The 26,141-nt window shown below is 38.6% G+C and overlaps 1 protein-coding gene across 1 annotated transcript in view; it reads right to left on the bottom strand.

Moving 5' to 3' along the window:
• GSS (glutathione synthetase) overlaps nt 1-25,212 on the bottom strand; it is a 119,643-nt gene extending 94,431 nt beyond the window's left edge. Inside the window, exons 1-2 of the mRNA XM_053697014.1 lie at nt 25,100-25,212; nt 2,088-2,225 (exon numbers count right to left, since the gene is read on the bottom strand). Coding sequence (XP_053552989.1) covers nt 2,088-2,225; nt 25,100-25,192 — 231 coding nt within the window. The 5' untranslated portion in view covers nt 25,193-25,212. The remainder of the gene's footprint in view (nt 1-2,087; nt 2,226-25,099) is intronic.
• Nucleotides 25,213-26,141: the final 929 nt, after the last annotated feature.

The following is a 26,141-nucleotide window of genomic DNA, read 5'->3' as shown; positions in this document are numbered from 1 at the left end:
ATGCTCCACGTTAATATATTTGCTTACCTGGGATATTATTTGTGTGCATCAGTTTATGCATGAATCAAATATGAATGTAGCTGCACTGTGTATCAGTATAAATGTAGCAGCCTATTAGCTTAGTATAACTGAATCTGTCAATCTTCTGAATATAATGCAGCCCTGCCCTAAACAGTTTCACTTTTAATACCAAATGCATATCTCAAATTCCTTTTCTCTAATTTCAAATACCTCTTCTAAATGTCTACATATTTTTCTTTGTTAAATTATTGGTGCACAACTGATGAATATTTATGACCATAACAAACATTATTAGATGTAGCGTTTCCTCTCAAACTCTTACAAACTAATTACAAATTCACAATCTCCTGTGTTGATCCATTTAAACAGAATATGCCTCTTCACCGTTAGCCCCACTTTCCATAAACAAACCCCTAATAACGTTTTCAGAAGTTATGCCATATATATCCTACAAAGCCCTTCACAACAATGCACAAAACACTTTCAGAAGCTCGAACATATCTTACCTGCAAAGACCGCCACAAAAACACCCCATCATATCCCAACCCTCAACTCTGAATGCTCCCCTAAAGACTCTTGAGACCTACACTTCTCAATCCCTCTCATCAACAACTACCACTCTTGCTTCAGGCCTTCTCCCAGGCCGCACCTATCTTGTGGAACTCTCTTACTCAGTCTGTCAGATACTCCAACAGCCTTCCAAGCATTAAATACTTCATCAAAATGCACCTCTTCAAAGCAGCCTATCATCTAACTCATAAGTTTATTGCTCATCCAAAACTAATTCTCTAAACCGCGGACTTGTCATCCCCAGAGTATGTATGTATTGGGTACTTGTAAAGCGCGGCTAATCACCCATAAGGGTCTCAAGGCGCTGCTCATTTTATCGACCTCGGAAGGATGAAAGGCTGAGTGGACCTCGCCGGGGATTGAACCTGCAACCCTCGGTTTGCTACTGAGTTATCTGTCCGGCTACAATCAGTACTCACCACAAATTACTCCCCAAGCTTTTGACCGTAAGTTCTCTAGAACGCAAAGCCCTGTAATCCTTCTGTAACAGTCTATCCTCTTTTATGTATTTATTTACCCCTGTATACCACTTCAGAATCTGTTGTCACATTACAGTTTAAGATAATAATTGCAACATCACCTCTCTTCACCTCTAAAAACAATTACCATTTACAGTGTTATACTTCTACTATTATCCTCCAAATAAGTAATTATTGTCCAAATTCTAAAAATGCTCTCTCTTGACCCAAAGTCTCCCTCTAACAACCAACCAATTCATTTTTTTCATGCGTCTGAGTCAGACTGATGTGTATAAGCGCATGTTTTTCAGTTTTTTCTATTTTTAATTTTTAATAGAAACATTTTTGCAATATACTTCAATTAGCAAAATGCTTCTAGTAAATGTCATTGCTGTTTTTCAGCAGAATATTCACATTTGTTGTGAGGGCCCAAGCACTACACCCTCTCAGTGGCTTGTATGACACAAATTAAGTCTTCACAGACACAACACACACCACTTCTAATTTGAAATAAAACGTGTTAATGGCACATTTAGATTTTGGCCTTTCTAGCTCTTTAATATAGGTTAAATAGTGTATATATAAGCCATTCCTCTCTAATAGTCATTGAAATTCATTAAGCCTGAAATGGCTTCTCCAGCTCCTATGTTATCATATTATTTTGTGTATTAGTTATATGTAGATGTTAGACAACATAGCTAGAGGTGCCCTTAAGGTATTTAATATTCAGTGACAAAAACAACATTTCAATGCGTGAATACTATGCATTAGTCTGCTCTTTATTCTTTTATCTACTGAGTCTAGAATAATATAAAAGTAAATCCTGATGTTCCCTTAAACATTTACACATCAAACATATAGGAGTCAATCATAACCCTTTCAACAGAAAATCACCATTAAAGTCTATGGGGATTTCTGATAAATAAATAATTTTATACGTTTTTGTAAAGCATTGTGATAGGTCCATAGTCTCTTAGTGCCCAAATATGTCATGTCCATTCATTTCTTGTTTATTTGTGATTTGTTTGTTGAACTTACTTCAGAAGAATTTGGCCTATCTTTGGTTCTCATGAGAACTCCTTGGAGCAGAGCCTTATCTATAGCAATGGCCTCCAACTCCGTAAGCAGATCTTTGTTGCTGTAAATGTCCTTCCAGACAGTGGTCATTGTGAACTGCTGTAGAGGGACAAATACGGAAAATTAGGAACTATATGTTATAGTATAAATAGTACAGATAAGGTTACATGTTCACAGAATAGCAGCCCCCAGTTCTAAATTAATAACATATTTTGTGTAATGTAAGAAATGTTTAGCTACAAATATTCTCTGTTAGAATAATCATTCAAAGGATCACAGCACTCTAGATCTAGAATGTTCTGTCATCTATATGAAAAAGAAGCATTTAATTATTTTCATTTTGTTTCTTTGCCTGAAAAAAACATGAATTAAATTATGTTTAAATTTAAACTAAAGCTAATTGGGTTCTGGGAAGTAAATGACTGATGCTCCTCTATTAGTTTCAATTACATTGCTTTAGCACATTTCTTTCAGGCATGACATTTGTCAACCTGTTTCTGCTCTTTCATATGGAGTATAATGAAATATAATGTCCCTTTAATTGCTTCTTGGCTGAATGAAAATGCCCTACATAATTCCTTGCACTCTACTACTAGGTATAGAAAATATTGAAATTGAAAGCCGTTTGTGAATAAAAATAGAAAAAAATATTTATTTTTTTGTTTTTTTATAGGTAGTTTAAAGTGATGGAAACGTTTTACCATTAGAACAAATAAAGGAGACATTCAGTCTTGTGCTGAAAAATAAAACCATTCCCAATCAGGCGCTTTCCAGAAGGGCATGATGAATTAAAACCTGTCTGTACTTTTCAGCATTCATGATTCCACCATGTTTCACTGAAGGACGCAAGCACTCATTCTTCCATCTCTCTCCCACTCATTTCAGACTTGGATTTATCACTCCATAATACTCTTTTCCACTTATCTTCATAGCTTTAGCATATCTTAGACTTTTCACCCTGTTCCCCTTCCAAAAAAGTGGTTTCATGGCTGCTTCCCTTCCACAAAGGCCATTCCTGATCAAGCTTCTTGGCAACCTGATGAAGCTGCCAGATGCCGAGTCTGGTCATTGCTGGACTTCTTCCGGTCTCTCAAAAAAGAAACCTCATCAGATTTTGAAAGTTTTCTTGGTCTTCCAGTCCTTTTTTTGTCATTGGCCTCTCCTGATTCTTAAAATGTCTTGAATACCACATCTTGAATATCCAGTTTGTTTGCCGATTTCCCTTGTTGATGCAAAAGTATGATTTTATGTCTGTCAAATTCTGTGATCTTTGGCATTTTGAATGGAATCATGTGATTGAAAGTTAGTCTAATTATCAAGTTTCCAATTAATTAAACTCATACCACATGTGTATGTAATGCTGAAGCATGTCTTGCACAAACTTGGTTTAATAGACTTTTTTTCACAGCAGTCATTTTGACATGAAATAGTAGGAAAAATACAGGTGTTAGCAATGACATTAATTAGGGTTCCATTCCATTTAGGTTTACGAGAGACAGGTTCCTGCTATTGCTCAAGTGTAAGGAGATGTCCCACTAAATGCTTGCCAGTTTAGCCTATAGAAGCTGTCTTTTCTGATTTTTTTCTGTATGTTTAATACTGCATACAAATATCCTGTATTTTCTTGTTGTTTTCTAATAAAGAGACTGAGAAATAATTATATATGGTCATTATACTATTGTTAAAACAACAAATCTAATGGTGGCCTAAGACTTTTGCACAGTACTGTGTATGTGTGTATATAAATATATATATATATATATATATATATATATATATATATATATATATATATATATATATATATATATATATATATATACACATATATATATAAACTGTAGCAAAGAAGCACTCACTGAACGATTCCAACTGTGACAAAAGACTTTAATTCAAACGAGTGACATTTCGGGACAATAACAGTCCCTTCCTCTGACAAGCTAACAATGTGAAAAAGCAGGCCTTAAATAGGCTCCAAAAATACCCTCCCCATAAGTGTGACCAATCACGGTCAAGGTTACAAAACCTATCTTACCCAGTAACAAATAGTGATCGATATTACAATAGTGCAAAGTAAATTAATCAAGTGAGTTAAAACATAGGACCCCGTGTTGCTAATAGAGTGGGGGGAATAATCACAGTTCAACCCTTTCTAATCAGCTGCTAAACGACCATAAACAAAGGAAAAAACGAAGAAAAAACGAAGAAAAAACCATATTATGTGAGGATCGTAATTCAACCAATCAGTGTGATCCCAGTCATGTAGATCGTAATTCCACCAATGGGCCGTCATCAGACTTGTGGGAATTATAATAGTACCAATCAGCAGCCTAATAGCATTCTGTATCAGAAGCGTCATACCATTACGCTTTCCAGATACGCCCACCTGTCACTGACTATGCCCGTTGCCTATAGCAACACAGTAAAAACATTTTGCTAAATCGGATCAGAACGCTACTTGCCAGTCATGGACAGATACAGCGATACGCTCGCCATATAGATCACAGCGGCTTTCGCATATCAGATAACAAAGGCGTTGCACAGCCAAAGTAATGCTGTTAAAGAGATGGCGAGATCCGACCAATCAGCCGTATGTCCACACCCCCATGGGCGTAACAAGATCATCACTGTGTTATTGTCCGCCTCTGTGCCTCTGTATCAGAGATGGGCTAATCTATTAAAATAATCACACTCGTATAAAGGTGACAAACAGTTTCCATCCTGGGCCACACATAGACTGTCAATGGCGAACACGGCTATATTCGTGTAACACTACCAATAAATTTCAGCTGTTTATTTCACAACAACAAACTGTTATTTATAATACCTGTCTGTTTCAACGGTCGCTGCATTCAGACTCCTATGCTGTGCATCAAACAACATCCTCAGAATAAAGTTTAAACAGTGTAAATAGAAACAATATATGTAAAAAAGGGGGACCTATATGTATAAAACCTATATGTAAAAAACAACATATAAGCTATTATATATCCATAGAGAGTAATCACACAAAAGTGAAAAGTATAAACAAATAAATCTTAGTTGTATATTTCATAACAACCAACTGTTGTTTCTAATATCTATCTATTTCCACGGTCGCTGCATGCAGACTCCTATTCTGTGCATCAAACAACATCCTTAGAGTAAAGTGTAAACAGTGTAAAAAGGAACTATATATACAAAACGGGAAACCTATATATATATATAATCTATATGAATAAAACAACATATAAGCTATTATATATCCATAGTAAGTAATCACGAAAAAGTGAAAAGTATAACACTGTAAAGGCTCCGCCAGCCTTGTATCTAACCATAATTGTGGCACCGATTATGGGATTGGTGTGAAGTAGACCACCCAAGCTAAAAAGCAACACGGGGTAAGCACAAAGTGAATATAATTAAAATTAAAATTGAAATAATGTTAAAATTAAATCGTCCATATAATGGACACAATATTAACAACATGATGTAAAGAGAACCACCTATGAGTATTACATAGGGGCAATATAGGACAGAGAAATCAGCATTGTCTTCGGTTACATTGTGCTTTTAGATCAATCAACTGTATTCAGGGTCTGGAAAAATAGTAAAGATAAATAAATAAAATACAATAAAATAATAATAAAACAAAATGAAATGAGATGATAAACCAATGAAAGTAAATAAAATAAAAATGAACTGAAATCAATAAATCAAAACATAAATCAAAATAAATAAAGAAAGAAAATAAACTAAAATAAAATAAAATAAAATAAAATGAAATAAAATAAAATAAAATGAGATAAACTAAAAAATGAAATAAAATAAATTAAAATAAAAATAAATTAACCAAAACAAAAATAAAATAAATATAAATAAAATATATAAAAATAAATAAAGAAATAAAGAAAGTAAATGAATAAGATATAAAAGACGAGGGAAAACAAGGGGGGAAGAAACTATAGAAGAAGAAAAAGCCAGTAGTAAATAAGACAGAAACAGCCACCATACAGAAAATGAAACCACATTAAATAAAATACGGGGGAATCAAGAAGTCAAGTTCGAGAGGAAAGAGAAATGAAGATAGAATAAAGACTAAGAGCAAATGGATCATGAGCTCTCATTGAGATGGACATCAATATTCATATAGACTGGGTCTCAGCGTTCATAAATAACATTGCCATCCTGTGTGGGTGTTGAGACCCCTGGGACTGAGGGTACCAAGTTCATAGATCCACCTTGATTCTTTGCGGAGTAGCATGTTATCTCTGTCTCCCCCCCTCCGTGGGGTCGGTACGTGGTCGATCAGTCGAAATCTCAGATCATTGACAGTGTGGCCTGACTCCAGGAAGTGCCTTGCGACCGGTTGATCTGCCTTTTTGTTTCTTATGGCCAAACGAATGCTGGACCTGTGGTTGGCCATTCTCGTCCTTGCATCGTCGGTTGTTTTGCCAATATAAAATTTCCCACAAGGGCAGTTCAAAAGATATATTACATATTGGGTGGTGCAAGTCAGATAGTATTTGATCTCATATGACCTATTGCTTTCAGGGTGGTGAAAGTGGGAGCCAGTGATCATCCCACTACACGTCACACAACTAATGCAGCGGTAGCACCCTTTCTTTTTCGTCCTCAGCCATGTCCTTACACCCCCTTCTGGATTGACATCTGCTTTCACAAGATGATCCCTCAGATTTCTTCCTCGACGAAACCCTATCCTTGGTGCCTTCCAATTCTTGAAAGGCAGGGTATGGTCTGCTTCAATCAGTTTCCATTCATCCTTAATCGTATGGGTTAGGGGTATAATGTCTGGTGAATATGTGGTCACAAAGGTGAGTTGATCTCCTTGTTTAGATTGGGACTCTTCTCCTGGTACACTCGTACATAACACTCCTGATTTAATCTCTAGCAGATCCTTATGCTTGTATCCTCTCTCCCTAAAGCGCTCTGTCATATCCTGTAGTTGTTCCTCACACAATACCTCATTGGTATTATTTCTAATCACCCGTTGGTACTGGGCTTTAGGGATATTGTGTATAAGGCTAGGCTGGTGGCAGCTTCTGGCATGCAGTAATGAGTTTCGGTCCGTAGCTTTACGGAACAAAGTTGTACCCAATCTCCCATTCACCTTGAAGACCCTCACATCAAGGTAGTCCACCGTGGAATGACTGATTGTGTGGGTAAATCTAATGGGACTCTCAAGTGTATTCAGATCCTCAATCCATTGTGTTAGGCTATCCTCTCCATCAGACCATACCAGGAACAGGTCGTCAATATATCGACAGTAGTACCTGATGTTAACATTGTTGAAGATCTTCATAATGGATGTCTCATAGAATGCCATAAACAGGTTGGCCAGCGATGGGGCCACATTGGACCCCATCGCTGTCCCTGAGATTTGTAGGTAAAATGTAGAGTCAAAAAGGAAGTAGTTCTCCCTCAGGCATAATGAAAGGAGGCAGATGATAACTTCTTCTGATGGGCCAATGTATGCTGCCTTCCTGAGTGCATGTGTAACTGCTGTGATGCCATCTTGATGTGGGATGACCGTGTAAAGGCTAGACACGTCAAGAGTGACCAAAAGGTCTCCATCAGTGATGTCATCCAACTTCTTGATGCCCATGATGAAGTCATTTGAATCCCGTATGTATGATGGCAAGGATTGCACCAAAGGCTGTAGGTAATGGTCAACAAATTGAGCTAGTGGTTGAAGTAGCGAACCCCTCGCTGAGACAATGGGTCTCCCAGGAGGGTTATAGGCATTCTTATGTACCTTCGGTAGAGTGTATAGCAGGGGGATTATTGGATGTTTCCGACTTAAGAAATTATGATCTTGTTGTGTGATAAGTGCCCTCTCTTTGAACTCCATTAGTATAGTGTCAATTTTCAGTTTAAGTTTCACAGTTGGATCGCCCCTGAGTGGTGTGTATGTCTTTTTATCAGACAGTTGTCCAAGAATCTCTTGCTTATAGTATGCAGTGTCCAGTAGGACTATAGCCCCACCTTTGTCCGCTGGGCGGATCACTACTGAGGTGTCTTCTTTCAAGGTTTTAAGAGCTGTCCTCTCACTCTTGGTGAGATTATCTCTGATCCTCATTTTAGGTCCGTCCTTGATGGATGTAGTAAGAAAATTAGTATAAGTGTGGATAGTGGAGTTATTGGAAGAGGGATCAAATGAGCTCTTGGCTCTAAATTTACACTCTTGTTCTTGATCATAATTAAAGAATTCTCTGAGTCTTAGGTTCCTGCCAAACCTCTGGATGTCTATGTAGGCATCAAATTCATTGACTTGCATGGATGGCACAAAGGATAAACCCTTATTTAGTAGGCTCACTTGAGGCTCAGTTAGAGTGCGTGAACTGATGTTAATTACGTTGTTCTCTATATTCTCCGTTGTTGGTGGCGGCGGGCAATGCCCCCCCCGCCTCGTGTGTGGCCTCCGCCTCTTCCTAAAAAACGATTGGCTGTTGGATGAGCTGCCAGTGGAGGTAAGGCTGCTCGACTGGCACCAGATGTCTCCCATTCGCCTCTGTTGCCCCTTGAACGGGTCATAACTCCTCTTTGAGTAGTGGCGGTATTTTCCAGTGGGGTCTCTGGGCCTGAGCTATCACCAGAGCTAGTGTCCACTGTTGTCATCGATTTTTTAGTGTGTCTACGTTCACGTCTCGGTCGGTATGTCCTCCTATCTTCTGGGGACAGCATCCACCTGTAGATAGATATATAGGTGTAATCCTGTGTGACCGTCTGCAGCTTACGGTTCTTAAAGGCTATCAGTTCCAGTTTGTAACTCTTAATCTGGAGACTAAGTTTGGAGAGCCAGTTGGTGTTAGTATCTGATTCGAATATATTCAGTTTTTCTAATTCAAATGTCTGTATTTCAGCTTTGACTGTTTGGAGCAAACGACCCACTTCCCTGATAACCAGTAACATTAAATCAAAGGAGCACTTATTTAGAATTTTGCACCAGTTGATGCAAAATTCATTATTGGATCTCCCAATCGTAGGGATGTTTCTGATTCTAAACCCCCTTGGTATCATCCTCTTTTTGTGATAATCTGAGAGGTACGAGCCGTGTAGGTTTAGGTCTATTTCCCTTTGTTACATATATATATATATATATATATATATATATATATACACACATACATACATACATACATACACACACACAGAGAGAAGCACACTCACAGGAACGAACAACTGGCTCAATACTACTGTTAGCCTGTTCTATGGCGATTTACCACCTGGGTGCAGCTTCTTTTAGCCCAGTAATGCTTTTGACAGAGAACTTTCCTGTAGTATATCAGTCTTATCCCGCCTATTACGGTCAGACCAGCGCCGAAATACCAGGCAATTCCTCTTTGAACAAGGAACACAGCAACCCCAGACGATCGTTTCGGCCTTCATTGGGCCTCGTCAGTGAGGTGTAGCCGTATTCCTCTAAGCACACTGAGCAAGGAGTCCACGTCTGGTTTCCCCTTTTTCCCATAGGGAGACTAAATACACACAGAGAGAAGCACACTCACAGGAACGCACAACTGGCTCAATACTATTGTTAGCCTGTTCTATGGAGATTTACCACCTGGGTGCAGCTTCTTTTAGCCCAGTAATGCTTTTCACAGAGAAGAACTTTCCTGTAGTATATCAGTCTGATCCCACCTATTACGGTCAGTCCAGCGCTACACCTCACTGACGAGGCCCAATGAAGGCCGAAAAAATCATCTGGGGTTGCTGTGTTCCTTGTTCAGAGAAGAATTGCCTGGTATTTCGGTGCTGGACTGACCGTAATAGGCGGGATCAGACCGATATACTACAGGAAAGTTTTACTCTGTGAAAAAGCATTGCTGGGCTAAAAGAAGTTGCACCCAGGTGGTAAATCGCCATAGAACAGGCTAACAATGGTATTGAGCTGGATGTTCGTTCCTGTGAGTGCATTTCTCTCTAATGCTTGTCCTGGGAGACTTGTTTTTCATGTGACCAAGGCCTCCTGGTTGGGGCCGAAACGTTATGTATTTTCTACAGTAAAAGGTGATATACTAATACTCTGGTGCTGGCTTTTTATGCTGCTGTGGAAGGTTTGGGATTTTCACCGGAATCCGGTTCTACATGCTGCTGTTCTTCTGGATTGGTTCAAGTGGCCGTGCACAGAGTGGTTGTGGATGCTGGTGAGTGCGGATCTTAGTGTAAATAAATATATATATATATATATATATATATATAATACATTTATGTTAAATTATTCAATTAATTTGTGCTTTGGCTAGCAGAAAATGATATAATTTTGGAAAATATTACAGTGCCCCCACCCGGCTACTTCATGCCACCACCTAGCAGACAAAATTTTCTGTTGAGAACACTGATTTTTTATATATATATATATATATATATATATATATATATATATATATAGATCCAGTAATAGATACAGTATTCGTATTTTAAAAACAGTTCAGTGAACTGTTCAGTGAATCACTTTTCCTCTGAAGAAGAAGGTCGTGTATGTGTGTAGACCTTCGAAACGCGTTAGGACTTTTATATGCATTATTTATCTTGCACTGAACTGTTTTTAAAATACGAATACTGTTCATGCCAATACCTGGTTTTATCCTATTATGCTAATAAAATACCTCATATTCATTTGAGGTTGTCTAGTGTGAGTGTTATTCTATACAGAATTGTGCATATATATCTTTATTAACGGGGTTGCACTATTACCACCTTTCTGTTTTTTCCCATCTCATTTATGTGAGTGAAAGCGTTGGAAGACAGGAAACAAGCCATAGGATACTTGCCACTACAAGGAAGGATTTTCTACTTACCCCACGCGACACTTACCTCATACAGATTGAGGTAAAGGAGAGTAAGTAGAACCCCTTGAGGGGACAGTGTGATCCGCCACCTTGGGATTTCCACCTTTTTTCTTTTTTTTTCACAACAGTATCACATATGGACTCTAACTGCATGCACATTCTTGTGGTTTTTCTTTGGTAAATTGCCTGTACTATCTGTATGTACTGCGAAACTTTTTTGTCATCTGTGGTGTTCTAGTAATATCAATATTATTTGCTAGACTAGTATCTCTATATATTATACAGATAGCTGCAGGTATTTTACATTAGCAACATTATTTTATATCAGCAACATAATTGTAAACATTACTACTGCAAACATTGTGATAGCTTTATATGTATCTGGGTTGTTTTTTTTCCCCTAATATCAATTAGCAGTGCATTATTGTAACTCTTTGTACTTTATGTGTCTTATTATAGATACTGTAACTAGCTCCTTACACTAAGCGCCTCTATATTTTACCTTCTCTTGGATCTATATTTTTTGGGCTCTATTAGTGTTGTGGGGTTTGGGGATCCCACTTTTCTAATAAGTAATTTTGGGGCTGCATAGTGAGCTAACTACACTTCATTTATAATTATAATATTCCAATATAATAATATTTATCTTCAGGTATTTCATTAGCATTACCTATATTTGCGCCGGTGTCACAATCTTTCTCTTTGTCCACACACATATATATATATATATATATATATATATATTTTGTAACAGGAACACTTTTAACCACGGTCTTCTAGGGCACAAATGCAGCACAGGACAGTCCACTGTAGTTTAAAAGGCTTTATTTTTCACAGCAATAACAAACAGGCAGTTCATTTTCAAAAGAGGGAAATCCTTCCTCTGCAGCAAAGTTAAGTACTTTTAAATGTGTCCCAGTACTTCACAGCATTCCACAAGTGCTTTGTAAAAATAATGTCCTTTTACAGTTCACAGGAACAAAAGTCTTTTACACAGTGTAACAAACACACACACCAGCTTCTGTAGCTGTGTAACTCTCTCTCAAGGCCTAAGTGAGGCTGCTATTTAAACCCTCACAACTTCTAATTAGCCACACCTGTGATTAGCTGCTGGACAGCTTCACAGCTGTCTGGGATAATGGCCCACCCTCTCTCCAATTATCCCAAACCCCAGGGACCCAGAACACAGTTTATCAACTGCATAATCAAATACACACTCTTTCTCCCTGGGGTTTTAACTGAAAGGAGAAATAGCATGTACAATGCTTGGTCTTAAATATCTTCCATTTATAACCAGGCCTTGCTTTCTGTCACATATCCTCCCCCCCAACTCACACCCAGTGGGTTGAGCGACCATGGACATCAATGAATGTACCCAAGACAAAACATCAGCATTGCCCTGCAAAAGACCAGCCCTGTGCTCAACAGTAAAATTGAAGGGTTGCAAGCTAAGAAACCACCTAGTAACCCTTGAATTTGTTTCCTTATTCTGACTTATCCATGTGAGAGGAGCATGATCTGTTATTAATTTAAATTTTCTTCCCAACAGATAGTACCTAAGGGTCTCTAAAGCCCACTTAATGGCAAGGCATTCTTTCTCCACTATAGAATAGTTCTTTTCCTGTGAAATAAGTTTTCTGCTTAGGAAAAGGACAGGATGCTCTTCTCCCTGACACTCCTGCGAGAGAACTGCTCCTAAACCAACATCAGAGGCATCTGTCTGTACAATAAAATCTTTAGCGAAATTGGGGGTTACCAAAACTGGATGGGCACAAAGGGCATCTTTCAAATGCTTAAAAGCTTGTTCTGCTTCTGGGGACCATTTTATCATAATTGGGGCCCTTGCTTTGGTGAGATCTGTCAAGGGTGCCGCAATTGTAGCGAAATTCGGGATAAACCTTCTATAATAACTAGTTATCCCAATAAATGCTCTTACTTGTTTTTTAGTTAGAGGCTGTGGCCAGTTCTGTATGGCCTCTACTTTTGTTGTCTGAGGTTTAACTAATCCTCTACCAATAGTATAACCCAAGTACTTAGCTTCCTGTAAACCAACAGTACATTTTGCAGGATTGGCAGTTAACCCAGCGGACCGTATTGCATCAAGTACTGCTTGAACTTTTGGAAGATGGGATTCCCAATCTGTACTATAAATTATAACATCATCCAAATATGCTGCCACATAAACATGGGGTTTCAGAATTCTATCCATCATCCTCTGGAATGTTGCCGGGGCCCCATGTAAACCAAATGGCAACACCGTATACTGAAATAAGCCCTCTGGGGTTGAAAAAGCTGTCTTTTCCTTTGCTTGACTAGTGAGAGGCACCTGCCAATACCCTTTTGTTAAATCAATTGTAGTGAGATAACGTGCTTTTCCTAGCCTTTCTATCAACTCATCTACTCTAGGCATTGGGTAGGTGTCAAATTTGGAAACACAATTAAGCTTACGAAAGTCATTACAGAACCTTAATGAACCATCCGGCTTTGGAACAAGCACGATTGGACTGTTCCACTCACTTTGTGACTCCTCAATTACCCCAAGCTTTAACATTTTTTCTACCTCCAGTTTAATAGCCTTTCTACGAGCCTCAGGGACCCTATAGGGTTTAAGGCAGACCTTCTTCCCTGGTTCTGTTATTATGTCATGCTTAATAACATTAGTTTTTCCCGGTACCACAGAAAATACCTATTTGTTTATAAATATCCTTGACCTCTCGCTTCTGATGTACAGATAGGGTTTCCGATATATTTACCTCTGGTTCAGTGACAGGGAGTTCTGTAGGTTTTAAGGCAACTAAAACTTCCCTATCTTTCCAAGGTTTTAACAGATTTATATGATATATTTGCTCAGGTTTCCTTCTCCCTGGCTGACTTACTTTGTAATTAACATCATCCACTTTCTCAATTATCTCATATGGGCCCTGCCAAGTAGCCAAGAATTTATTTTCAACTGTAGGGACCAGAACTAACACCCTATCCCTAGGTTGAAACACCCTGGCTCTAGCCTTACGGTTGTAGCTGTACTTTTGTGCTTCCTGTGCTTTTCCCATATGTTCCCTTACAATGGGCATGACAGCTTCCATACGATCCTGCATTTGGGAAATATGTTCAATAATACTTGGATAAGGTGTTGTCTCTTGCTCCCAAGTCTCTTTAACTATATCTAGTAATCCCCTGGGATGCCGCCCATATAACAGTTCAAATGGGGAAAAACCTGTAGAAGCCTGGGGAACCTCCCTGATAGAGAACATTGAATAGGGTAACAGAAGGTCCCAATTTCTCCCATCTGTGTCAATTACCTTTCTTAGCATACTTTTGAGAGTTTTGTTAAACCTTTCTACTAAACCATCAGTCTGAGGGTGATATACTGAGGTCCTTAGTTGTTTTATGCCAAACAACTTACACAATTCTTTTGTAACCCTGGACATAAATGGAGTTCCTTGGTCTGTCAAAATTTCCTTAGGTATCCCGACCCTGCTAAACATAAGCATGAGTTCTTTTGCTATGGACTTTGCAGAGCTGTTACGAAGGGGAACTGCCTCAGGATAGCGTGTAGCATAATCAAGGATTACCAGTATATACTGATGTCCTCTAGCAGATTTAACCAGCGGACCCACCAAGTCCATAGCAATTCTTTCAAAAGGCACATCAATTATAGGCAAGGGCACTAAAGGGTTATGAAAATCTTTAGCAGGAGCTGTAAGTTGACACTTAGGGCATGAAGCACAATAATCCTTGATGGCTACAAATATCCCTGGCCAATAAAACCTAAGAACTCTCTCTTTGGTTTTCTCAACTCCCAAAATGCCCCCCTAGAATGTGGTTATGTGCAAGATTTAATACAGTGTTTCTAAAAGTCTGGGGCACCAAAAGTTGTTTAACAATGTCTGTTCCTTTCTTCTCTACACGATATACCAAATCATTAACTGCTTCAAAATAAGGATAGGGTAATACATTTCCTGGCTGTGTCACAACATCATTTATAACCCTGATATTATTTCTTGCCTCTACCAATGTTGGATCCTCCCATTGGGCTTTTTTAAAATTACCAGGGCCACCAACCAGATCTATCAAATCATCAATATTTTCCGAGCTAGTACTTGGTACTTCATTACTCTGAGAAGGTTGATCACCTACTAAAACAGGCATAGGGCAATAAATCTTATTTTTCTCCTTTTCAATGGAACCCCCTTCAAAATCAGTTTCAGAGAAAGGAAATACATAAATATCAGAAGTTTGACATATTTCTGGAGATTCCCATAACTCCAGAAATTTTGGAAAATCTCTCCCTATCACCACCTCATGGGCTAAATTTGGTACTACACCCACACAATATTTTAATTTACCACACTGAGTCTCAATCTCCACCTCAGCTGTAGGATATTCCCGTTTATCTCCATGAACACAGATAATTCCCCATTTTTTTCCCCATAATCTAATACTGCATCTGGTACTAAAGATTTAGCCACTAGTGTGACCATACTTCCTGAATCAAGCAAAGCCCTAGACACTTTACCATTAACCGTCACAGTACACCAATGGGAATCATTATTAACAGAGCTGTTGCTATTAGACAATAGTGAATGTGCAACATTACAGTCCATAAATTCATCTTTATCACAGTCTCTAGCAATATGCCCAACCTCATTACATTTAAAACATCTTACAGGTTGGTTATATTTAAATGTTTCCTTAATTCCTGGGGAAATGTCTCTGGTGTTTTGCCTATACACCTGCTGCTCTCTTATCCCCTTTATCCCCTGAACAGTCTTACCAGTTCTTGTAGAGCTCTGGGACTTGGGATTGTGGGGCTGATCCATTGAAGATTGTTGCAAAACTTCTCCTGAAGCTATAAATCTTTCGACCAATACAATCAACTGATCCGCTGTTTGAGGATCACCTTGATTAACCCACCGCCGCAGGGAAGCAGGTAATCCACGCTGAAACCGGTCCATCACCAGTAGTTCCACTATTTTGGTAGCCGAATTAACCTCTGGTTGCAGCCACTTCCTGGCAAGGTGTATAAGGTCGAACATCTGGGATCTTGCAGCATTATGAGATGAAAACATCCAGGAATGGAATCTTTGTGCACGGACTGCCGAAGTCACCCCCAGGCGTGCAAGGATTTCTGCTTTCAATTTCTCATAGTCACTGGCTTGTGCTGGCTCTAAATCAAAGTAGGCCTTCTGAGGTTCACCACTAAGAAATGGCGCAAGTATACTCGCCCACTCAACTGTCGGCCATTTTTCTCTTTCTGCTGTGCGTTCAAATGCCAAAAGATACGCCTCAACATTATCAGCTGCTGTCAGTTTTTGAAGATAATGACTAGCCCTTATTACTCTGGAAGCTTGGCTGCCACCAACATATTCAGAGTTCAGTTTTTCTGATATGGCTTGAACCTCTCGTTGCAGAGTTTGTGTAGCACTTTGTTGCTCTTCCCGGGTCTTCCTGAATGTCTCAGCTTGCACAGCAGCCATCTGTTGTATCAACAATTCAGTGTTCTCCTTCTGTGATTTAGCCAGCAGCATAGCACTCTCTGACTGGGCCAAGACCAACTGTTGCAGTGCAGCACTATTTTAAGCAGCTTTTCTGTTAGTCTCCTGCTGTATAGCATTAGAATGGATCAAAGCTTTAATGACTTCCTCCATGTTGCTTGCAGATTATTATGCCCACAGACATACAACGTGGTTGCCCGTATTCTCCACCAAGTGTAACAGGAACACTTTTAACCACGGTCTTCTAGGGCACAAATGCAGCACAGGACAGTCCACTGTAGTTTAAAAGGCTTTATTTTTCACAGCAATAACAAACAGGCAGTTCATTTTCAAAAGAGAGAAATCCTTCCTCTGCAGCAAAGTTAAGTACTTTTAAATGTGTCCCAGTACTTCACAGCATTCCACAAGTGCTTTGTAAAAATAATGTCCTTTTACAGTTCACAGGAAAAAAAGTCTTTTACACAGTGTAACAAACACACACACCAGCTTCTGTAGCTGTGTAACTCTCTCTCAAGGCCTAAGTGAGGCTGCTATTTAAACCCTCACAACTTCTAATTAGCCACACCTGTGATTAGCTGCTGGACAGCTTCACAGCTGTCTGGGATAATGGCCCACCCTCTCTCCAATTATCCCAAACCCCAGGGACCCAGAACACAGTTTATCAACTGCATAATCAAATACACACTCTTTATCCCTGGGGTTTTAACTGAAAGGAGAAATAGCATGTACAATGCTTGGTCTTAAATATCTTCCATTTATAACCAGGCCTTGCTTTCTGTCACAATATATATATATATATATATATATATATATATATATATATATATATATATATATATATATATATATATATATATATATATATACACACACATACACACACACACATACATACACACAAACACATTTAATTCAGAAAGTCTCAAAGTACAATATATTATTTGGTGTGTGTGGGAGCGGGGTTTAAAGGGACAGTGAATGTAGGAATTCTCATTTAAAGGGATATTAAAAAGTCTTTTGTTCATTGTTGTAATAAAAAAGCACTAAGCAGAGGTATATACTTTCCCGCAAGGCAGAACATGCTGTGATCTGAGATGTCATCACAGAAGATGTAGCATGTCTGAAGAAAGAATAGGACACATGCAGGAACCGTTCGCGCTTTCATTTTGCAGCACTGCTCAACATCAGACTGCTCTCTTCAAACAGCGCTGTGCTCTTGGCTGCACTGTGTAGGTTTTTCTTAACAACGTGCATCCAGAGCAAAGTGCTGTTTGAAGAGAACAGCCAAATATGGAGTAGCGCTGCAAAGCAGCAGTGCATTTATTTTTGACTGGCTCTCAGGGATTTTTTTCAACTTCTCCCCCAGCCTTTCTCGGTCTGTACAGCTGTGGCTTCTGAATGAAAGATGTTCTAGTGAGCAATGCACTTTTTATTACTACATTTCTACCTTGTGATGTTAGACCAAGAGAAAAAAGACTTTTTGTCTGCAGCTAATTTGCAAAGCAATTTTCAACTGCAATACTAGATTATAAAACTTTAAAAAAACTGCTTTACTCTCTAGTTAATTAACACACTGCAATTGAGCAGGTGATTTAGCGTAACTACCTAATTTAAAATTGAATTTTATTTTAAAATGATCTGCAGAACATCTGTCACTAAAAAAAATGAATTGCAGAAAGTGATGAAAAGTTCTACCTCTGGGGTATACTTAATAGAAATCTTTGAAATATGTATTATTCATCTAAATGAATTTTACCTTTTATTTATTTTCAACTTCACTGATGCAGGGTCCATCACTTTCTGTCACAGCCCAGCAAGTAGGCTGTGATCTCCACAGGAAGTCTTATCTAGCATGATGTCATAAAACTTCCAGAGTTGGCTTAGTATTAGACTAGATAATCAGGGAATCAGATTTGCTCTTGCTCAGAACTTGCATAAAGCGACTTAAGTTTAAAAAATGTCTCCACTCTTATCACACTGAGGGTATGGGCTGCAGTGAAAATTTCTAAGTGCTTATTTTTCAAGAAAACAAGTAAGTTGTTTGATGTTTTTTCACAACCTGTTTCTTTTTATGTTTACTTTAAAAGGAGCACTGTTTAATATCCCTTTAATATTAGAAAATGCCCTATGTATCTAATGCTTTGCATATATGATGCTAGAAATCTGAAGGCAGTGTGGTAAAAAAGAAGCCTGAATCTTAAAGTGTAGGTGTCTCCATCAGCCGCTCTATGCTACAGTTTTTTGGGGGGCTTTCTGTTTTGTTTTTTCAGGAAGCGTGCCTTGTGGCCAATCCTGTGGCTACTGATCGTGCTGCTATATTTGATAGTCGTACAAACTAAACTTTCACTCTCTCTTTTTCAGCTCTGCGAAGCTCATTAGCTAACTGTTCACACAAGTTGCTGGAAAGTTTCAAGAACATATGCACTTTTTCCTCATGATATTATACCAATGTACCATTTGTTTGCCAATAAAAAAAAAAAAAAAAGGACGTATACACTTCTTGTGTGCTCCGAGAATCATTCTATACAAAAACACTGCCCCAATAGCAGTGGCTAAGGGGGCAGCCAGCTAAGGATCCATAACAGATGCTGGAATATAATGTAAGTTAAACAATACATCAAAAATTAAAAAATACAATAAAATGTTATTGATTGGAAACCTGAGTATTGCTTAACTGTGGGTTACAAAGGCCATGTTTACTGACCCTTTACCTTCTGAATTTCCATACTGGTTTGACTTGTTTACATCCTTTTTGACTAGAAACCCATTATTTTTTCTTTCATGATACAGATAGAGCATACAATTTTAAGAGAACATGGGCGGGGGCCGTGGACTCTCCTTATACAGAAGGAAATTAAATTATCTGGTAAGCATAATTTATGTTTTCCTTCTTAATATAAGGAGAGTCCACGGCTTCATTCCTTACTGTTTGGAAACTTATACCCAAGTTTTAGAGGACACTGAATGATAACGGGAGAGACAAAAAGAGAGGCGGGCCCTAATCTGAGGGCACCATAGCCTGCTTCAGCTGAAGCAAAAACATCAAACTTGTAAAATTTAGAAAAAGTATGTAAGGAGGACCAGGTAGCTGCCTTACAAATCTGATCCATAGAGGCCTCGTTCTTAAAGGCCCAAGAGGAAGCCACTGCTCTAGTAGAATGAGTCGTAATTCTCTGAGGATGTTTATGTCCTGCTGTCTCAAAAGCTAAGCAGATAACACTCCTTAACCATAAAGATAGAGAAGTCGAAGAGACCTTCTGACCCTTACGCTTCCCAGAATAGGCAACAAACAAGGAAGAAGTTTGTCTAAAATCCTTCGTAGCCTGAAAAAAAAAAAAGAGGCGAGAACCACGTCCAAATTATGAAGCAAACATTCCTTCGAAGAAGAAGGAGTAGGACACAAGGAAGGAACCACAATCTCTTGATTGATGTTGCGATCTGACACAACCTTAGGAAGAAACCCTAACTTAGTACGTAGGACAGCCTTATCAGAATAGAACACCAGATAAGGAGTCTCACATTGCAAAGCGGCAATCTCAGAAACACTGCGCACGTATTTAAATGCGCTGTAAAGTCTAATGGTAAAAGGCTTCCTCCAGATGGAGGATCAGGCGTGCTACGGGAAGCTGCATGTGATTAGGAAGATAATTGATGGACATGCACCTCACGGGACGGCGAGTCCTCAGAGGTGGACAGCCCAGTGGTACTAAAAGGATTACGTTTCTTAGACATAACAACCTTTTTGAGGCATGCAGAACATAGTTGAGAGGGCGGACATACCAAGGCCTCCTCCCAATATAAACAGGTATTACTACCCACTAGTACCCACAAGAACATCAGAATCCTCCATAGCTTAAGCTAATGACAGTAGGACACAGAATAAAAAAATTGTTTGTTTCTCACAAAAGCGGCACCTTTATACTCCCAATGGCTGGGGCACTCACCACCTCCTGGACCCAGACAATACAGAGAAAAAGCGTCTTCTCCGACAGCCAGTTCGGTCAGGAAAAAGGAAACGAAGTGCGACCGCCCCTGCTATGAGAAAAAGCATGCCAAGCTACAAGCTGCGCAGTGTTCAAAGTGAAAGTAAAAACCTGTGTGTTCCAGCCCCATAACAAACAGTCTATGAGCCCAATAAACCTCACACATAAAACAGCATAAAATCAAAGCATCACATTTGATTAATCCCAACTGTTCAATCATCCCCCTCAGGAGATATTAACCCATGATTCTATTAAGATAAAAGAAGCCACACTGTGACCCTGTCTTCTAGCGTTTTCAACATATGTAAAAATTTGAAACAATCTTACCAGAATCTCTGCTGTGGAACAGAAACACAGCCTCTCAAGTGTGACAGTCTTGTAGCATCGCTCCTGACATGGACTTGAGTGAAGAAACGAGCAGGCAGTGAAACTCGTCAACACTGATTGCTTAAGGAGCTGTTAGCAGGCAGTCTGGATGGGTTCGCATAAAAGACTCTCTCTGCATCTCCAGACTCTAACTTTCGTCTATGCTCTCACTGAGAGGATGACAAGACTAGTTAAAACTCCAGTCCTGTATCGAAGGGCAGATACCCCTCTTAAGGAACTACTCCGAAATCTTCTGACATTTCTTTGCCATCCTCCTGTGACGAAAGGCAAAGAATGACTGGAGGATAGGGGAAGTGGGAGAGGTATTTAAAGGGACACTGAACCCAATTTTTTTCTTTTGTGATTCAGATAGAGCATGCAATGTTAAGCAACTTACTCCTATTATCAAATTGTCTTCATTCTCTTGGTATCTTTATTTGAAATGCAAGAATGTAAGTTTAGATGCCGGCCCATTTTTGGTGAACAACCTGGGTTGTTCTTGCTGATTGGTGGATAAATTCATCCACCAATAAAAACGTGCTGTCCAGAGTTCTGAATTAATAAAAAAAAATTAGATGCCTTCTTTTTCAAATAAAGATAGCAAGAGAACGAAGAAAAATTGATAATAGTTGTAAATTAGAAAGTTGCTTAAAATTGTATGCTCTATCTGAATCACGAAAGACAAAAATTTGGGTTCAGTGTCCCTTTAAGCCTTTGGCTGAGGTGTCTTTGCCTCCTCCTGGTGGCCAGGTTCACTATTTCCCAACAGTAAGGAATGAAGACGTGGACACTCCTTATATTAAGGAGGAAATTGCCTGCTCTATCTGAATCAAGAAAAAAAAATCTGAGTTTCAAATCCCTTTAAAGGGCCATTAACCCCACCAAATAATGTTATTTAATTCTGCACACAGTGCAGAATTACATAACATTAGCCTAACGCCAGGTTTCTAAAGCAGAGTATTGCAAAGATATTTACCTAGGAAAATCTATTTTTCAGAACGCCGCTCCTGGCTCTACTGAGTGGGTCTGTTTTTCACCTAAGCGCATAGGGCACGCTGTCTATTCCCAGCACGCCCGATTGCGTCATTAAACTAAATGTAGCTTGCTTCCGCTACCAGACCAGAACGGGAGCGAGCTACATTCAGTTTAATGGCACGATCAGGCGTGTTGTGACTAGACAGCGTGCCCGATGTGCTTAGGTAAAAAAACAGACCCACTCAGTAGAGCCAGGAGCGGTGTTCTTTTGCATATTATTAATTTCAGTGCATACACTGTTAAAGCCCATTAAAGCAACACAAAACTAAATGATGACGAGTCAGATAGAGCATGTCATTTACTTCTATTATCAAATTTGCTTTGTATTCTTAGTATCCTTTGTTGAAGGGTAAACTAAGAATCAGATAAGCACTACTGGGAGCTAGCTGAACATATCTGGTCTGCCAATGACAAGAGGCATATATGTGCAGCCAGCAACCACCAGCGGTGCACTGCTGCTCCTGAGCCTACCTAGTTATATTTTTCAACAAAGGATACCAACAAAATGAAGCAAATTTGAGAAAAGAAGTAAATTGGAAAGTTCTATAAAATGATATGCTCCATCTGAATCATGAAAGTTTAATTTTGATTTGACTGTCCCTTTTACCACTGAAACCGTGACAGAGTTTACTAGAAGCATTTTTGCTATTACATGTGTATTGTGAAATGCTTCTAAATCAAATTTAAATGTAACATGGGTTATTCTATCAGTTTAGAAAAGTTTATCTTCTGACTTAAAGTGAAGGTAAACTTTGATGAATGAAAGCCTGTTTTTTAAAAATACTATTAAAAACAGGGGCACTTTCATTCATCAAAGTTTACAAAGCAGCAGTTTTGATTAAAAACGTACCTTTCTTTCTTTTCACAGCCAGAGCAGCTTCCCCCTCCTGGAAATGGTCTCTTCACACGTCAGCAATAACTAATCCGGCTTCCTCCAATCACAGCATGGCATCAGGCAATGACTACCCTGGGGGCAAAGCCGTGATTGGAGGAAGCCGGATTAGTCATTGCTGACGTGTGAAGAGAGAATTTCCAGGAGGGGGAAGCTGCTCTGGCTGTGAAAAGAAAAAAGTTAAGTTTTTTAATCAAAACGGCTGCTTTGTAAACTTTGATGAATAAAAGTGCCCCTGTTTTTAATAGTATTTCATTCACCAAAGTTTACCTTCACTTTAAATGTTTCTATGTCGCTTCAAGTCCTTGCTTTATATAGAGGTGTCTAAGGAAATGTGCAAATGTGAACATTGATTTTAACATTCTTATAACATTTTCAGCCTAAGTCATTCAACTTCTCACACAAAACATATAATAGTGCTGAAGACAAAAATGCAAGTGTTAATTACAGAAAATAACCCTTAAAAGGGACAGTAAAGTCATAATTAGACATTCATGATTTAGACAAAGCATACAATTTTAAACAACTTTCCAATGTACTTGTATTAATTAATTTGCTCCCTTCTCTTGTTATCCTTTGCTGAAAGGTTTATCTAGGTAAGCTCAGGAGCAGCAAAGAACCTAGGTTCTAGCTGCTGATTGGTGGCTGCATAATATATATATATATATATATACACACACACACACACATATACACACACACACTGATTGTCATTGGCTCACTCATGTGTTTAGTTAGAAACCAGTAGTGCATTGCTGCTCCTTCAACAAACAATACCAAGAGAATGAAGGAAATTAGATAATAGAAGTAAACTGGAAAGTTGTTTAAAATTGTATGTTCTTCCTAAATCAGGAAAGAAAAAGTTTGGGTTCCATGTCCTTTTAAACATAACAAGATTCATATAAAATAAATACACAGTGAATGGGTGTGTATTTTGCACATCAATATCAATAAAGCCAGAAGCTGATTTTGCTGTTGATGCAAAACATCAGCAGTGTACGGACGGTTACCGGACAGCAAGGACTACAGTACAGCTTTGTGTGACAAACATTTAGAAGTCTTGTTCTCTGGAGAAAACCATAGGGAAAGTATTTATATTTTCATGAAAGCCATATAAAAGCTTATATTGTTACACATGCAGGTTTGTAGCTTTGCATAAAAAACGTATGTAGTTTACATCTGCTTGTGAAAACTAGAAGTGTCTAACTTCATGTGAAAGCTTATAAACTTTAGTATTTGTGTGTAAGAAACATATTAAAGTGTGTGATTTCTCATTTTCTCAAGGAAACACTATGTTGTATGTATGTGTGAAAAATGAGTAAAACTGTGGCATTTTAAGCTACATCTCTCATTGATTCGCTAATGCAGTTTGCACTGATGAAGACAACAATGCAGCTCTCCAGCAAGTACTTGAAAAACTTGTATCTAGTGTTTTGGCTTTGAACTGTATAGGAGAGACATTTCCACTGTTTTTTTGTTTTGCTTTTAACAGCAATTTGAACAGCCTGGGGTATGCCTGTATTTATTTCTGGGAAAAAAAAAAATTATTTGGGAAAATATAATACTTGTGCATTCATATTTGTGTTATTTCTGCTGTAACAGTTGAATTTGAGCAGGTGCCAGAATTTCACTTTTCTTACATGTTTGTCAATAAGCTTAATTTAAAATAATAATAAGAGATAATTGTGTTTTACTTGGTATACTTAAACACCCCTGTGTGATTCATATTCTCCTAGCACATAAGTGCCTACTTACTGATGTATTTTAGTGAATAACAGTGTTTTCACAACAAGCATAACAAAATCGACTATGTGTGCTGCAGATTGTTGATCTTGCACATTATTTTTCTACTTATAGAGTGTAAGGGATTATCTGACTAAAATATAGTTACCTTTAACAACATAATTATGACATGACTGGCTTTGGCATTTATGGCATGAACTAAATAAAGAAGCAAAGGTAAATCTGGCAGGTAATGTACATTGTGATTTACTGTAAGTTTTAAAACACGCAAAGCACTCTGGGAATGGTGCCAAGGATTAAACTGATTTAGAAACTCAGGGCACAAAACAAAGCAGGGCATTTCTGTACATTACTATTCAAGCTCTCAGTCTATAGTGCAGTGTTGCAGACACACAGAATAACACACACACAAGCACTAGAATGTTGCACTTGCACCAATGACACCTGCCAGGGTGCTGCTGACAACATAAAAAAATAAAAGCACGCACTTGATGTTGTGCACAGGACAGTTTATACTGTGTATGTGTAAGGTATTTGGAATATACTGCCTGTCCGTAAGTTTTGGTGCAACCTTTAATATCTTTTCTACAAAAGATTTAGAGATATATAATTCAATGGCGGTTACTTTCCTTCCGCTCTGTAAAACAATTTGTAAATAGACACTCACCAGAGCACACTCCTGCACTTTAAATCTTATACCAGGGCTCTCCAGCTTCTCACTATGTATGAATGGGCGTGCTTTCCTAGTAGGACCTCTCATTCAACAAGCGAACGAGGCTTGACACGCAAAGCAAGAGCGCTATTGGTTGTCTGTGAATTCTCCTGTCATCGTGACTGTGCAAGGAGGAGTCATGCAGACAGAGGCGGGGGCGTGCTTAGCTCTGAGCTGCTCATTAAAGAGTAGACTGTATGACGTACGTGTACGGTTGGTTCAAGCAACTCTGATTTAGCAATAGCAACAAAGTAGTGATATTTTGTTATTCTAATGCATATGTCGTTTTTTTCTATTCAAGAAATAAAAGTAAATTGGAAAGTTATTTAAAATTACATGCCCTATTTGAAACATGAAAGTTTTTTTTGGACTTGACTGTCCCTTTAATAAATTCAACTATGATATTATTATTATTATTATTATTATCAGGTATTTGTAGAGCGCCAACAGATTCTGCAGCGCTATGATATAGGTATTTGGCTTGTAAATATAAATTTACCAATATGCTGCTTGTAGTGCCAACTCGCTTGTGGTGCGCAACAATATTGTCAACATTTTGGAGCGTTATGCAGAGGAATTGGTTAATACATTATTAAAGTATTGAAAGTTTGTTTTCTTCACTTTATATACAGTAATGATTTTTTTTTCTGACCGGGAAACTTTATATATATCTATCTTACCCATAGTTGAAGTTATTCACTATTTTCATAGCACCACCAGACTAAGGCAAACTTTTTTTGTGTGGACCTCAGCATCACTAAGCAGAAAACACACAAGTAATTTGTTGCAAACAAAGCAGGGTAAATAAGGAGTTTAGGGTCCCAAATTATGTATTGCATAAATTACTTTACCTGGTAGGTACCAATTCATTTAGAATTATTTCAGAAAGGGTACAACGTGAGGGGGGTCCCACCATGTATAGGTTCCCGGGGCAGGTATTGTAACAGAGTAAACCGCCGCTGGGAACCTATACATGTCCCGCGCCCCCACGGCGGGA

This window comes from Bombina bombina, chromosome 1 (assembly GCF_027579735.1).
Source record: "Bombina bombina isolate aBomBom1 chromosome 1, aBomBom1.pri, whole genome shotgun sequence".
Taxonomy (NCBI): Eukaryota; Metazoa; Chordata; class Amphibia; order Anura; family Bombinatoridae; genus Bombina; species Bombina bombina.
Note: the sequence above shows the minus strand (reverse complement) of the source record. Positions and strands in the feature narration are given on the sequence as shown.